Source organism: Dreissena polymorpha, chromosome 4 (assembly GCF_020536995.1).
Source record: "Dreissena polymorpha isolate Duluth1 chromosome 4, UMN_Dpol_1.0, whole genome shotgun sequence".
Taxonomy (NCBI): domain Eukaryota; kingdom Metazoa; phylum Mollusca; class Bivalvia; order Myida; family Dreissenidae; genus Dreissena; species Dreissena polymorpha.
In genome coordinates, this window is record NC_068358.1 from 42,570,926 (window position 1) to 42,588,368 (window position 17,443).

Consider the following 17,443-nt stretch of genomic DNA (forward strand, 5'->3'; position numbering starts at 1 on the left):
TAGTTTCTTTCAATCATGTGTGCGTTCTAATGCCTACTGTTATTCTGCTTGTTATTTAAAATAATATTACTTAAATGAAAATGAAATGAATTGAGGACAATTAATAAAAATAAATAAATAATAAAAATTGTGTGTTTTAATAGATCCAAAGTTGTGTAGATTTTAATTTAGGACAGGTAGAAAATATTAAAAGAATCAACGGGGGGATCTGCCCGGCCCCTCCCGTACCAACCCCCTTCTACGCTGTCTTGCGGCTGTGCCTGACCAAAATCCTGGGGAAATGCTTGATTTGTAAAACTTGCAACATTTGGTTATTAAACCAATACAAAGTCTGATTTGGCCATTTGAAATGTCATCAAGATTGTACACAGCTTATAATGTAAAATCATCAACATTTCTTATGAATCTTTGTCAAAAGTTTCCCTATTCATATGTCAGGAATTGTGTCATGTAGGTTGTAAAAGAAGTTACTGGAAAATATGTATTTGAAATTTTAAACAGCTTATGCACATGTTATTAATCAGTTAGGTTCCATTGCCACACAAATTCTCTTCACATTTTTATCAAGACAGACAATAAGAATCCAGTGACCGTGCCAGACTTTCAATATTGATATTAAAATGTTTGAAAATATTTGAATACCACTAGCATAGAATACTCACAAAAAAAACACTCTTTGATTAAATGAAGAATTTATTCATTGGATTGTCTTCCTTAGCAAACCCCTACGTTGTTTAAACCATTAATAAATGCCTCTATTAAGGATAATTTATGATAAAATTAATTATAAGTAGACAGCAGCTTGAATAGATGTCAATATCTTAAAAGTAGACAGCAGCTTGAATAGATGTCAATATCTTAAAAGTAGACAGCAGCTTGAATAGATGTCAATACCTTATAAGTAGACAGCAGCTTGAATAGATGTCAATATCTTAAAAGTAGACAGCAGCTTGAATAGATGTCAATACATTAAAAGTAGACAGCAGCTTGAATAGATGTCAATACCTTATAAGTAGACAGCAGCTTGAATAGATGTCAATACCTTATAAGTAGACAGCAGCTTGAATAGATGTCAAAATCTTATAAGTAGACAGCAGCTTGAATAGATGTCAATACATTATAAGTAGACAGCAGCTTAAATAGATGTCAATACCTTATAAGTAGACAGCAGCTTGAATAGATGTCAATACCTCATAAGTAGACAGCAGCTTGAATAGATGTCAATACATTATAAGTAGACAGCAGCTTGAATAGATTTCAATACCTAATAAGTAGACTGCTGCTTGAATAGATGTCAATACATTATAAGAAGACAGCACCTTAAATAGAGGTCAAAATCTTATAAGTTGACAGCAGCTTGAATAGATGTCAATACATTATAAGTAGACAGCACCTTGAATAGATGTCAAAATCTTATAAGTAGACAGCAGCTTGAATAGATGTCAATACATTATAAGTAGACAGCAGCTTGAATAGATGTCAATACCTTATAAGTAGACAACACCTTGAATAGAAGTCAATACCTTATAAGTAGACAGCAGCTTGAATAGATGTCAATACCTTATAAGTAGACAGCAGCTTGAACAGATGTCAATACATTATAAGTAGACAGCAGCTTGAATAGATGTCAATACCTTATAAGTAGACAGCACCTTGAATAGAAGCCAATACCTTATAAGTAGACAGCAGCTTGAATAGATGTCAATACCTTATTAGTATACAGCAGCTTGAATAGATGTCAATACCTAATAAGTAGACAGCAGCTTGAATAGATGTCATTCCCTTAAAAGTAGACAGCAGCTTGAATAGATGTCAATACCTTAAAAGTAGACAGCAGCTTAAATAGATGTAAATACCTTATAAGAAGACAGCAGCTTGAATAGAAGTCATACCTTATAAGTAGACAGCAGCTTGTAACATTTGTTTAACTAGTTTAATAGGATTCTTCCCTAGGGCCATAGTCCCTGAGATTACTAGTTTGATTGATTACAAGAGATTGTTTGAGATACACATGACATCCAGTTGGGGAGAAGACCCAAGGCATTTTGGTGCCATGTGTGAAGCACCTCATGTAGTGCACTGGCAAGTAAGTTCATAAGGGTTGAGTAGATCAATTCAACTGCTGAGTCCTGGTGCCAGTGTGATACCACTACACCATGGATCTGCTTTAGATAATGTACTGACCTTGTTTCTCTGAGCAGCAGAGATTCCAACACCTTCCATGTGGACACAATGTCAATCACCTGCAAAACAATATAGCAGCACTATGGGAAAACTGGGCTTTAATTTGATGGATTTGCACAAACTATTGTGTCAGATTAGCACTTGCTGTACAGGCTTATAAGGGGCCAAACTTTCCATATCAAAGGATTTATTTTTGTTTTAAGGAAGGCTAATCTGAAGATACTTTGGCACACTTCTTAAGCCCAGTATTTCAACAGCATGGCTCAATCACATTAAGACAGGCTAATACAGAAGAACTTATAAAAATATTAATAAAAAAAAACAAGAGCTGTCTCCATCGGAAGACATATGCCCCAAAAAACGCTTTTTCGAAACCTATACGCAGATTTCGAAACCTAAATGCGGACCCTAAGTTCAAGTTCAAAGGGGTCAAAATTTGTGCGCATATGGAAAGGCTTTGTCTATATACACATGCATACCAAATATGAAGGTCACATCTGCATCGACATAGAAATTATGAGCTTTTATCAAATTAAAGCTAAACGCAAAAGTGCAACGATTAGACAGACTGACGGACAGTGCGACTGCTATATGCCATCCTACCGAGGCATAAAACAAGAGCTGTCAGAGGACAACGCGCTCCACTATTTGAGTGCTTGACAGTATAACGTAAGCCATCATGAGGAAATCGTTCATATTAAATAATTTATTAGACATCTTTCAAAAATTAAAAAAAGGAAAAAAAAATTGGGGGGGGGGGGGGGTAGGGGGGGGGGGTTGAGAGGGGGGGAATTAATGTGGTGTGTGGTCATTTATTAGACAATCTTTCTAAAATAAAAAAAGGAAGACAAAAAATTGTGGGGGTAGGGGCGGGAGAGGGGGGTATAATGTGGGGTGTGGTCATTTATTAGATGATCTTCCAAATAATACAAAATATTTTTTTCGGGGGGGGAGGTGGGGGGGGGGCAGGGATGCTGGGTTGGGGCGTGGGGTATTGTTTGGGTGGAATCCATTGTGGTACTCAGGTAAGTGTTTTTTTGTCAAAGTATTAATATAATCTGATCATAAATAAAGAAGTTATGGCAATTTAAGCAAAATGTTCAATTATCTAAGTATAAAAGGGGCCATAATTCTGTCAAAATGATTTATTCAGTAGTCTGCTATTGTTTCTCGGTTGTTGTCATGTTGGTAAACAAGTATGCAAAATATTAAAGCAATATGTCAAAGGACATAGGAAATATTTGTGGTAGTACGAAAACTTTAACCAGAAAAAACACAATTTTTCGATGATTCAATGGCCATAACTCAGGCGTGTATGGGTTAACTTGGCTGATTATCAAACTTGACCTAGATGTTATTGCCTTACACATTTTCATGAAGTTTGGTGAAGATCTGATGACAATTGCTCGAGTTATTGAGCGGAAACATGAAAAAAACCAATTTTACAATAATTCAAGGGCCATTACTCAAGAGTGTCTGGGTCAATTCGACCGATTATCAAACAAGGCCTAGAGAGTATTGCCTCACACATTTACATGAAATTTGGTGATGATCTGATGACAATTGCTCGAGTTATTGAGCGGAAACGAGAAAAAAACAATTTTTCGATGATTCAAGGGCCGACACTATCTCAGGAGTGTCTAAGTGAATTTGGCTGATTATGAAACTTGACCTAGATGTTATTGCCTTTCACATTTTCATGAAGTTTGGTAAAGAGCTGATGACAATTGCTTGAGTTATTGAGCGGAAACAAGAAGAAAATTTTTTTTTTACGATAATTCATTGGCCGTAACTCAAGAGTGTCTGGGTCAATTTGGCCGATTATCGAAATTGACCTAGATGTTATTACACATTGTCATGAAGTTTGGTGAACATCTGATGACAATTGTTTGACTTATTGAGCGGAAACTAATCCGGACAGACTAACTTACTAACTAACTAACTAACTGACTGACTGACTTACGGACGGTGCGATTTTAATATGCCCCCAGATTCTATGTTCTGGGGGCATAAAAACATAACAAAAGTACTGTAGAATAAACAAGAGATTGCCAAGCAATATGGTCCCCGGACCATTGTCAGAAATTCCACCATTGTCAGTTATTGTTTTTTTGTTGCCATAGCAACCAGAATTTTTGACGTAGGAACAAAATGAAATGACATGCATTATGTCCATATTGCCATCTATCCATGTTTCAAGTTTCATGAAAAAATATGAAGAACTTTAAAAGTTATTGCAGAATCCAGAAAACCACCATTTTCAGCAGTATTTCTAGTCTATTTGTTGCCATAGCAACCAGAATTTTTGATGTAGAAACAAAATGAAATGACATGCATAATTTCAATATTGCCATCTATCCATGGTTCAAGTTTCATGAAAAAATATGAAGAATTTTTAAAGTTATCGCAGGATCCAGAAAACCACCATTTTCAGCAGTATTTCTAGTCTATTTGTTGCCATAGCAACCAGAATTTTTTACGTAGGAACAAAATGAAATGATGCTCATAATGTCCATATTGCCATCTATCCATGTTTCACATTTCATGAAAAAATATTAAGAACTTGTATAGTTATCGCAGGATCCAGAAAAGTGTGACGGACAGACTGACCGTTGAAACCGCTAAGGGACAAAAAACACACAGGGTGAAATGGATTGGTTGCACCAGCTAGAGGGAAACCATTTTAACAAGGGCTGTTTGTAAAACATGCATGCCCCCCATATGGGCTCTCCGTTGTAGTGAGAGCAATTGTGTGAATATGTTTTTTGTCACTGTGACCTTGACCTTTGACCTGGTGACCTGAAAATCAATAGGGGTCATCTGCCAGTCATGATCAATGTACCTATGAAGTTTCATGCTCCTAGCCATAAGCATTCTTGAGTTATCATCCGGAAACCATTTTACTATTTCGGGTCACTGTGACCTTGACCTTTGACCTAGTGACCTCAAAATCAATAGGGGTCATCTTCGAGTCATGATCAATCTACCCATGAAGTTTCATGATCCTAGGCGTATGTGTTCTTGAGTTATCATTCAAAAACCATTTTACTATTTCGGGTCACCGTGACCTTGACCTTTGACCTAGTGACCTCAAAATCAATAGGGGTCATCTGCGAGTCATGATCAATGTACCTATGAAGTTTCATGATCCTAGGCCCAAGCGTTCTTGAGTTATCGTCTGACAACCACCTGGTGGACGGAAAGACCGACCGACAGACAGACCGACAGACCGACCGACCGACATGAGCAAAGCAATATACCCCCTCTTCTTCGAAGGGGGGCATAACTATAACTATAATTATATAACTACTATAACAAGAGCACCGCATAACGGGTGCAACGCTTGGCTACAGGTGCAGTTTTGATTAAATAAAAAGCTTGTCAGAATTATTATTTTAAGAGGTCACAGTGGCCTTGACCTTTGACCTAGTGACCCCAAAATGGGTGTGGCGTGTAGAACTCGTCAAGGTACATCTACATATGAAGTTTCAAAGTTGTAGGTGGAAGCACTTTGATTTTAGAGCCAATGTTAAGGTTTTAGCACGACAGGGCGGACGGCGGACGACTCGACGAGCTGACTATGACAATACCTTGAGTTTTATCTGAAAACGCCGAGCTTATAAAATGACCAATATACCAATACATCACATCATGATATTATAATTAACAGGGTGTGCATTTCCTGACCAAGTTACTATCTTGCTTAACAAGAGGGATAAGATAACCATATGTCTTTCACCAGATTTAACAATTTAAAAACCTGCTAACTGGTGTCCATATGTGTCTTTAATTTGCCCTTTTGCTACCTAGTTTTTTCACCAAATGGCTACGACAATACTGAACATTGTTTCTAAGTAAGTTTCAACAAAATGTGTAAAACATACATGTATAAAACATGAATTAATACCTATCAATGTGCACCAGGTTTGTTTCATTAAGCAAAATGACTAGAGTCAGACAATATAGACCTTAATCTACATTCATTAGAGCACATTTAATGACAATAAGCTGAAGTTCACATTTTGCAGTGGTGCAATGAACTAAAATCAGTGGCCCATGCATGCCGAAAAGAGTGTGAGAACTATCAAAGAGAATAAATTGGCCAACAGTAATACACAGGTTTATATGCAACATCACCAACCAGTCTGAATAGATTGGAAGTACTTGAAACATGGCATGAACATTTCTTGGTATTTTCGGCCACCCACAGGATTGCTATTTGTTTACCAAGAATTAACTTACAAGTATAGGACACAGTTAAAGACTTATAGGGACTTGTTCACAGATTTTGGCTTCTTTAAATGGTGCCATCAAATGCCTTTAATTGCTAGATTCAAACATCGGAACTAAACAGGTCAAGTAAACTAACACAATTAAAATTTCAGAAGAAACAAAAAGCACTCCCAGGGCTCTGTGAATAAGTATACAATTAAGTTTAAAGCTTTAGACACTTCAGGTTATCTAAACATTTATATTAAACATGCATTTTATCATTTATAATCAAATCAATTTTATCAATTTCAAATGAGGATTACCCATAATCATAATACATTCAATTGAGATTTATTTCATTATTGTTACTGCGCTCACTTATAAAAAAATACAGTTTGCTTTCATTTTGTTAATCTGTGACAACATGTTTTGCAGGACCAACCAAACGTGTTATTTCTAAAAAGTTGACCCAGCATGTGTAAAACTATTGCAAGACATATACATTTCCAGAAAGGAAATTTATTTCTGCGTTGAATAAGACCGAGATCGTGAAAATTGCTGCACAATTGATGAAGACATGGCTGTTCAAAGCGATGCACCCTGTTTTGGGGTGATTTCGAGTTGCATACCTTGTTATATTTATATTTGATAGTGATTTTTTTTTTCAGAAAAGATAATTTTTCGTTATAATATGATTATTTATCATTAAAAATGATGTTTTCACTAATTAATATCATAGCCACACGCTAACCACCTGTGATATGGGTGTGTGTGTGTGGGGGGGGGGACAAAATAAAAAAAGCTGTAAATATATAGAAGAATGCAGACTAGCAAGTAACTAACAAGTGAGACTTTATCTCACTGTGACCAAGATGGAGCTATCTGCACCAAAATATGCAGCGCCTATGTTTGATTTTATGACTTGCAGAGTATATGAGACAAAATGTTGCTATAGGGACTTTTGTTGGAACCAAACTAATCAGTAAAACCTATCCATGGCATAAAATATGCAAAGGTAAAGCTGATTTCAAAATGATGCAGCAAGTGCCTGACAGTAACAAAATATAAACGCCAAATGCAGATACCATATGTCTTTAAAGCCACCCATGGGAAATGATAAACAGACAAAACAATTTCACAGACCAAAGTCAAACATATTTAAAAACATATTTAAATTCAAACAAATAAGTGAAATAAATGTATTCATTGCTGTTTGACAGACACTTGTATGTTAAATACATGCATTTACATGTATTGCTGTGTGACACACACTTATATGTGAAATACATGTATTTATTGCTGTGTGACAGACACTTTTATGCAAAATACATGTATTTATTGCTGTGTACCAGACACATATATGTGACATACATATATTTATGTTAATTCAAATGATCAAATCAAGGTCACTTTTCATCTTACCTCCGCCTCACATATAAAGTAAAGGGCCTCCAATGCCAAGGCTGCTACCGGTGCACTCAGTGTGTCTGTACACATGTTGAGAAGGTCAGATATTGGACCTAACATGTCTGCCCCATGCTGCTCTGGTCTACAAACAGGCGAAATAATAATCAGAAATGTGTCCCAGATTCTGATGCCCAGATGAAACATGTTCAATTATGCAGACCAATCCATTATATGTTGTAAAGTAGATAAAACTTGTTGCATCAAAAATTCCTTTCTTAATGATTATAACATATGAAGGTAATTTAAATGCAGTTTTCGCTCAGTAGTTAAAGAGGATTTATTGGTGTACTAGACAGAATAAAGATTTGTGGACAGACAGGATCATTAAATGGACAAGTCATCATCAAAGTATCAACCTTATTGGTAGATTTTCAATGACAATATCAGCAGTTAAATTAAAAACAAGAGGGCCTGAAAGGCCCAAAGTCGCTCACCTGAGATGACCTGTTCTTTGCAGCCCAAGATATCAATGAAACACAATAATGTTCTAACCAAGTTTCATGAAGAATGAACAACAAATGGCCCCCTGGCGGCCATGTTTTTTTTAACAGACCTGAACCATTTTTGAACTCTTCCAAGATATGTCAAAATTTCATGAAGATAATGTGTCTTCTAGACTGTTCACATGTTTTCACTTTATACATATAAAGAAAACTGCCCCACCACCTGGTGCCCATGATTTACCACTTATCACATCCATTTTCAAACTCGTCCGAGACAACCACATAGCTAATGTTTTGACAAAATTTCATGATGATTAGGCAAAAAATGTGACTTCTAGAGTGTTCACAAGCTTTTTTACTATATAAATATAAGGAAAAAGACCCCCCCCCCCCTGGCGGCCATGTTTTTTACAGATCCAAACCATTTTCGAACTCAACTGTCGTATCCAGGTGTGGAATTGCGGTCTCGTTAGCTTACGCAAGTGAACCGTCACGGGATGGTTACGGGTTATGTTACTTTGTGAGAACTTATGTAATGCGGAAATATTTATTCGACAAACTTCGACAAATTTCCGGTCAGGATGACACCGCTGATTGGTTGTAATTCAATTAACTAAAGGTATTGCCGATTACTTAAATATAATTTTATAAACATATTATTCAACAGTAGGCTGTTTTGCACTAAACAATTTAGAAATATGAAAATGTATACATTTTATATTTCATTTCATTAATATTGTGTATCATTCATTACCGTTTTATTTTCAATTTTCTGACATCGTTTTAATACATAAAGCCTGAAAATGATTAAATCTTGATAAATGAACTCTGCAAATAAGAAAGGTAAATCTTGACTTTGAAGGTTATTCTGATTCTGATTTCTATCTCCAGAAACTTATAATTGAAATTATTTCTTTATTGTTTTCATAGAGTATCCATTTGATTATGTGTTAACATATCTTAAATATGATTATATAGAGTGAATTATTATGGAATCTTGTTTTGATATGAAGTTCCCATTAAAATTACATATTTTTTGTTAATTGTTAAAAACATGCATTTAATGCTCCTTCTGTGAAATAAAATATATCGAACACTTCAACTAGCTTGTATTACTGACCACTGATATTAACATATGGCATAGAGCACAGTGAGAGGGTAATTAAGTACCTAGGAATCATGATTCTGTTAGTCTGTGGTCATTATCAATTTGTTCAGGGCAACTCATGCTGGTTTTCTAACTGTATCAGGCACTACCTGGCTAAGAAAGCTGAGTGGTTACAAGAAATATCTTTAAAAAAGATATACGGCGTTGATAGTTTAAGGATAGCGAATGTCTTTTTCTGTGCAGTTCTTAGCTGCATCACACGCAGTACGGGATGTTACGCGGAGTTTTCGCGGCTTATTTTACATTATTACATTTTGCTGGTCATAAACCTATAGATACAAAACAGAAAACAAAAAGAAGAATGGAAATGAAATTAAAACATATGAATCAACCGACCACACGCGCAGTATCCGTATTTATAGGCGCGTTCTTCGAACAAACCTGTTTCAGTGGTTTGTCGGGCGTTGCTATTTGATTCGATTATTAACAGTATCGAGAATCATCGCGCTAATGCTTAATACATTAATCAATATAGTGGAATAATTATTGTTAAAGTAATCAAAAATAATATTTAATATTGCATTGTTGAAAACACATTAAGAATCTATTATTGATATACCATAATTATATTGCTGAATATCTTCATTTAACATATTTCTGGTCTAAAGAAAATTCCAGGTCACCTAGTTCACGGATAGTGTCTTTATTATATAACGATCATTTTACTGGCCGCGAACTCCGGTGATGACCTGTATATAAACTCTGACATTCACACACTGGCCGCGAATCGACCCGATACCTCGCGGGTTGAAATGCAATGCATTAAAGTGAGGCCTCGCTTCCACTGCTCTTTATACTTTTACATGTTAGCATGTTGACAGGAATATGGAAGTATTAGTTCTAAATATGAGAACATAGCCTTTAAGTATAAACGCTTTTGCGCTGGTAATTCTCTGAAAATAAAAGGTGCACGCACAAACTGTATTGATGTCGAGAATTGAGTGTAAAACTGTTCTATCTATGAAGCCTTTTCATTAGAGATAAAATTGTTTCATGCAGTAAAACAGTGTTACAAAGACGCGGTTATGTTTCCAATGTTCTGGTGGTATACTTAAATTAGCCAATGGAATAAATGAAGTGTATTCATTCGTACCTAGTCGCGGGAAATATTATTTGAATTTTATTGGACACTTACAAAGGTCAGGTAAGGTGAAAAGCTGGCTTAATACAGCTTCCCCGAAAAAGTTACCCTCTGCAATGATCAATATCTGCAGGGAATTTAAGATGGCTTATCAGTAATAGTTCCCATTATTATAGATTAATTTGCTACAAACTGATAACAAATGTGACAAAACAAAAAGTACAGATTTACACAAGAAATTACAACTTAGCCAAAAATGTCATTATACTAGAAAAATAAGCATTTTGAAGTATTTACCCTTTAAGTGTTTTGAAACCAAGGGGTCTAACAAATTCTAGAGCAGAAGTAAAAATAGATTGGGAAACATGACTCAGCGGGTTAAACAAGGGAGATAGATACTGCAAAATTGTGTACATGTTGTCTTTCTTTCAGCTATCTCTTAGTTGATAGGTTTACCATAAGTAATAATGACTAAAACAGTTATGTTAATAATGAAAATTCTGTGTTATGAAAAATTAAATAATACAGTTAATGGTACATAATAATGACATAATAAAACCAAACTTTACTACACGGGAAACAAATGTTCTGACCAAAGTTCATGTAGATTGGGCAACTGAATTAAATAAATAATTTACAAGAGGTTATGAATTAATGGTGTTATTTAATTTTAAGAATCTATAGATTATTGCAAGTTTAATATGCAAAATAGGAAGGATATTAACTTAACATTGTCTTCATTGTAAGAATACATTAAAGCAGCACTTTATACCATAACTAGAGTGTTAACAAGGTTTTACTATAGTCATATATGAAAAAATGCCCCGCAGGCCGGGCCTAGCGGCCATGTTTTTCAACCAACCGGCATCATTTTCAAACTCGTCCAAGATATCATTGGGATGAATGTTCTGACCAAGTTTCATGAAGATCGGACAATAAATGTGGCCTCTAGAGTGTTAACAAGATTTTAATATAGCCATATATAGCCATATAAGGAAAAATGCCCCGCCCCTTGGCAGCCATGTTTTTCAAGCAAAGGCTATCATTTTTGAACTCATCCAAGATATCATTGGGAAAAATCATCTGAGCAACTTTCATGAAGATTGGACAATAAATGTGGCATCTAGAGTGTTAACAAGGTTTTACTATAGCCATGTAAGGAAAAATGCCCCACCCCCTGGCGGCCATGTTTTTCAACCCACCGGCATCATTTTCGAACTCGTCCAAGATATTCTTGGGATTAATCTTCTGACCAAATTTCATGAAGATTGGGCAATAAATGTGGTCTTTAGAGTGTTAACAAGATTTTACTTTAGCCATATAAGGAAAAATGCCCCGCACCTTGGCAGCCATGTTTTTCAAGCAAACGTAACCATTTTAAAACTCATCCAAGATATCATTAAGACCAATCTTCTGACCAAATTTCATGAAGATTGGACAATAAATGTGGCCTCTAGAGATTGAACAATGCAAATGTTGACAACGGATGACGGACAAAAGGCGATCACAAAAGCTCACCCTGAGCACAACAAGAATTGTGTATAAAATATGCATCCCTCCAAATTGCAGCATAAAAGTCCCTGAGACCTTGACATTTGATGTTTTGATTTGAAAATCATTAGGGATCATCCTGAGTTAAAATTTACAAGCATTTTAATTAATACAAATCTTTAAAATAAAATTCATTTTAATTATTAAATACTTACCTGTTATCGTATGCTTATACTTTCCAAGGGGAAATAACTCATCCGAAATTTTAACTGGGAATCCGCCACCTCAATACCGTAATACAGGCCAGGTTAAACATAGTGCAATGCAACCTAGCCAAAAATCGGTAACCAACCCTCAATATTCTTTCAATATATATACAAAAATATTAATCGAATAGCCGGGTGGGAGGTGGGACTTTCCGATAACAGGTAAGTATTTAATAATTAAAATGAATTTTATTTAAATTTTTTGTTTTAATGTCATAAATACTGACCTGTTATCGTATGCTGATTTTGCAGCTGCGGTGGAAAGGTTCGTATATATTTTCCCAACACAGTAGAACCCATAAACAGGGTTATCAGCTAATGATATCAAGTAATCTTCGTTAAAACGGTATTAATTATGACTTCTCGGACAGAGTAATATGTCTATGCCGTAAAGAGGACACTACCGTTAGTGAAACCACAACAAGCCCAAACATATACAAATTGTATTGTTGGCACTTCAGAAAACGAAGATAAAAAGATGACAAAGGTGGTCGGATTCCTCCAGTAAACAGCTTAGAGCACGTCAAAAAGTGGGGTGTGATTAATATATGCCCACAAAACAGACAGAGCTCTTAATTTATGCAGTCAGATCCAAAAAAGGAATGAATCCTTAGATAGGATAAGAGTAACTTTCCTTAGTCGAGGTCTAACCCCGAGAAATAGAAGCCGCAGACACATCTCCCCCCCCCCCTTTTTTGGGGAAATGAAGAGTGTCTTTTGAGAACCTCGAATGGACTTCCGACTAACACTGCTGAGATAGAACTTCAAAGCCCTGATTGCCCAAAGAAGTTTATCCTCATCTTCATGACTACCAGTTTAAGAAAAACTTGGAAACTTGAAGGTAGAAGCCATATAGAGGACTTGATATTAAGCAAGGAATCCTGGCTGACACAACAAAGTGAAAACGACAATAGATCCAACTGGAATTGGTCGTATTCAACAGAAAAAGCATGAATTTCACTTCTCCGTATGGTAAAAGCCATAATAAGAAGGAAAACCTTCTTAAAATTATATTGGAACTGTTAATAAGCCTGATGAAAAAGGTTCATAGGGAGCTCATTAAGCATCCCAACATGTAACACAAGTCAAAACTGCTTAAGAAGGTAAAGGAACGAAAAACATAGTGTTGACGTTCCATAGTTTGGATCAGTTCCAAAATATGTAAGACAGCACAGAGTTGCGATGACTTACACAAAACAAGGTATACGAAAGCATAATCTCTATCCTTTGATGAAGAAAAGAACAAATTTCTTATCATCAAGAATAATATGAGTAAAACCTCTATGCATCTAGCAGAGTGATTAAGGTAATAACTATGCTCTGGAATACCCAGTCAAAAATGAATTTCCATAGAACCTTTATACAGTTCTGATGGAATTATCCTTGCACAAGTAACAAGGATTGAAAATCTAACAGAAAAACATTCTTCTGTAGAGATAACTAAAAGTAAATAATGGCCAGACATGTAGTGGCACATGTTTGGATCAGTAAAAATATGTCTCTCTGAGATATGATATTTGACCTGTGAAGAAGTTTCCTGAAAATAATTGTACAGGAGACTTAAAAGGTCGTAGAACCATAATCCCATGGTTCATTAAGTATATTTCATGAAATTATGGCAAAAACTCATTTATTGCAAAAACTCACCAAGAAGGCAAGATATTCCAGTTTATGTCAATGGACGAATGTATAACAATCGCACACCCTGCTGGATCGATTTCTGTGAATTGCATTATTGACGTTGTACAGCATACCGGTATACACTGCGATATACGATTGCATAACGCTAATTACTAGCGTTTGATGATAAACAACATTCTTTGATATACTATGTACACCATGCAACTTCACTGCCGCGCATGCGCAATTACATTATTTGAACCCAATGGAAAAATAATTCGAAAGAAAGAACTGCAGGACAAAACGTCCAACAGGGTCGACCTGGTATGAGTAAGACGATAGAGAAAATTTGTTGTTCTTGCAAAGAACGAATAAGTTCCTGATTTCCAGTTACAAGGAGTGATAATATGATCACCTCCGTGTCTGTAAGTAAACCAATACCGATGTGTGATAGTTGAAACCATCACAAAGGAATCGTGAAAATGTGTGGTAAATGAAAAACAGCTAAAAAGAATTTTCGCTTTTCAAGATGTAGATGTGCAGGTGATATTCATTAGGATACCACATAATTAAGAAAATCAAGATACTTTGTTCTATGTGATCGTCCATAACCTTCTCTGCTCACATCTGTATAAGATGTAAGGAAGGTTGTGGTAGAATAAACTATATTCTTGCCAAGAAAATCTTCTAGTCTAGACACCACTGAATAGTGGTAAATAATGACAAAAAGATGGAAATCTGTGTCATTGAATAATCCCGAGATTAATACAATTATCTTAAAAATAAAGCTGAAACGGACGTAAGAAAAGACGTAAGCAGCAGAAGGACCGGTGGCCGGACCGGTAAATACCGACCGGTGACCGGAACCATTTGTCAAGGATGGGTGGGCAAAGAAGCCACGGCAAGCCGAACTTTCCCACTCCAAACACACTTGAAAATTGGTAGAATAGGACAGTTTAACACTTATAAGTTTATGACCTATCTATAGAATATAGCCTCTTCTTGAACCAATAACAGGCGCCTTTAAAATCCTGGATAATACAGGTCGTGAAGTCATCGATTTGCGAAGTACGGAAATATGATTGACAGTGGTACCTCCGGAATCGGAGGTGTGATGGCAGAAAAAGGTGAAAACCCTAGGAGTAACCTTAAGCGGGTCCACGCTTGCCGGTAGAATGCATGGAAGTCTTAAATTCTGACTTGATTTATCCATTTACTTCAAGACTTCTAACCGGGACGAATTCCGAAAGGAATACGACCAGTTATAGGAAGACGACCTGTTATGGCCAGAAGTGTAATAGAAGAATAACTTTAAGATGAGGTCCCTCCAGATCCTAGGATCTAAGATCTGAGTTCAATAGGTCCTAAGCCATCTACCAGACTGTAGACGCTATGCGGTCAATCTGATAGGCAATCCTATGTATCAGAACTCTTGTTGATTCCAGTAGCTTGAAAATATGCACTGTCGTAGGAGCAATAGAAAAGCAGAAGTCGATACAAAATGTCGTCTTGTTAATCCTGCTAGCGTCATTAATGTGCCCCAACTGTTCCGTGACACTGACTGCAAAGTCTGTAGCCGACAGCTAAAGGCGGTTTAAACAATTCATCCTTTGGGTCTCGAACATAAATTAATAGAGGTCAAATAGTAATGTTTGACCTCAATGCTAGTCTCTAGGGCTGTAAAGATACGCCGTGAGCGTACCGCGGTATATCGTGGTACGGCAACACTGTATTGCGGTACGTACCGCGATATTTTACAGAATATGTATCTGTGAAGAAAACAGCAGAATAACAAGTTTTACAAACTTTATTAAACTCAATAATCAGAAAACACTGGTATCATAGTATGACTAGAAACTGTAAAAGAAACTGTAATAAACTTGATAGAAGTAGTCATTGTTATTGTTCGCGTCTTTTTCTAAAATGTCCGCCATGTTGTTTACAATAGCTGTGACTACAATCTATGTAAATCGAACGCTTCATGTTCAAAATGCGGAGTCAGCGGGCCCAGTATTGAAAATCCGTAGCGTTCTGACTCTTCCTCGACTTATTCAGAATCTTAAGGTAACATGATTCGGAAGTGCCATGCTTTGAACGATCAATATACTAAAGAAAGAAAATAAGAAATAGAATAAACATCTTTTGGATAATTATGAACTTATTTGCAAAGGAAATCTGTCCCTAATTCCAAAAAAGGTACGGACCCATACATCACCGTATTTTAAACGTGAAAGTTAAATATCTACAAGTGGAAGCGCTTGCTTGACCTGGATATTAACGGATTATTTATTTAGCCCTTTTGAACCGCTTCTTCATTTTTTCAAAACGATATCTATATCAAAATAATTATGTAATGTATTTATATCTGTGCTAATATAATAATATTTTAAAAACCGGTGCGGCAACGCCGTACCGCGGTGCGATTTTTTTCACAACATGCACCGCGATATACCCGTATACCGGTGAATCGTGACAGCCCTACTAGTCTCCGAGCCCACTTCAGCCGATATATCTGCAAGACCAGTAGTCTGCATGTAGCCGGTTGAGATAGAAGTACAAATAAAAGATATAGCATGATTTGGTAACCGTCGCCAGTAGAACATCAGTATTGAAAAACACAAAAAGTCATGTAGATTGTTGAATCAATAAAATATAGTATTCAATACAATCATAGCCAGGGGTATACAACTAGGTAATGTAGACGATACCCGTGATACTAAAAATTGACCGATGAAAACACAGTGGAATACCGGTAATTGGTAACTGGTGACCGAACCGGACCGGTCAATGACCGGTAACTGTAGCCAGGTGAACGGACCAGTCATAATATGACCGGTGACGTTACCAGTTAAAGACCGAAAAATGGTGGAATCCATATGGTCTGATATCAATGTCAAGCACTGCTCGGAAAAGAAGATCGTGCCAAAAAAATCCAATCCGATGGCGATGAGACATCACTTATTCTGAGCGGTGATCAGTGATCGGTGATATGACCGATGAATGGTGACCGATGTCCGGTGATCGGGACCGGTATAATATAACTGCGTCAGAATGGAAATATCTGGTGAAGAAGAATGACCATCCACGAAGTCATCAGATAATGTTAACCGAAAAACAACGGTAGATTATCAGTATTAATAGGCATAAGTGTCCTTGTAGTCGTAGTGGAGAAAAGAACAGCTTATCCCGAAGCCTGAAAGTTAAACGAACTAGTGTTCGTATACAACTACGGCTTGGTGACTGCAACATGTGTGGATGCCATAAGAAAAACCATTACACATGGAATGGAGACATGATATTCCTAAACATGGTTCAAACAGAAATCTCAAACCTAAATTCAAGCACTTTTCAAGGACTTTTCAAGGCCAAATTTTCATTTTCAAGGCCGAGCACCGTACGTTAGTTTCCTTTAAAAACTGCATTTTCAAACCAGATTTACATAGTAAATATCATTTTTTTTATTTGCTCAAACACATTACACTTATTCCACAATAACTCATACATGTTATTT

At 36.3% G+C, this 17,443-nt stretch overlaps 1 protein-coding gene across 15 annotated transcripts in view; it reads right to left on the minus strand.

The window, feature by feature from the left end:
- The window catches only part of LOC127879225 (focadhesin-like), a 444,547-nt gene that overhangs the window by 69,932 nt on the left and 357,172 nt on the right, over positions 1–17,443 (minus strand). For all 15 annotated transcript variants that reach the window (XM_052425945.1, XM_052425946.1, XM_052425939.1 and 12 more), the window contains 2 exons: positions 7,819–7,945; positions 2,185–2,243 (listed from right to left, as the gene is read on the minus strand). In XM_052425945.1, coding sequence (XP_052281905.1) covers positions 2,185–2,243; positions 7,819–7,945 — 186 coding nt within the window. The remainder of the gene's footprint in view (positions 1–2,184; positions 2,244–7,818; positions 7,946–17,443) is intronic.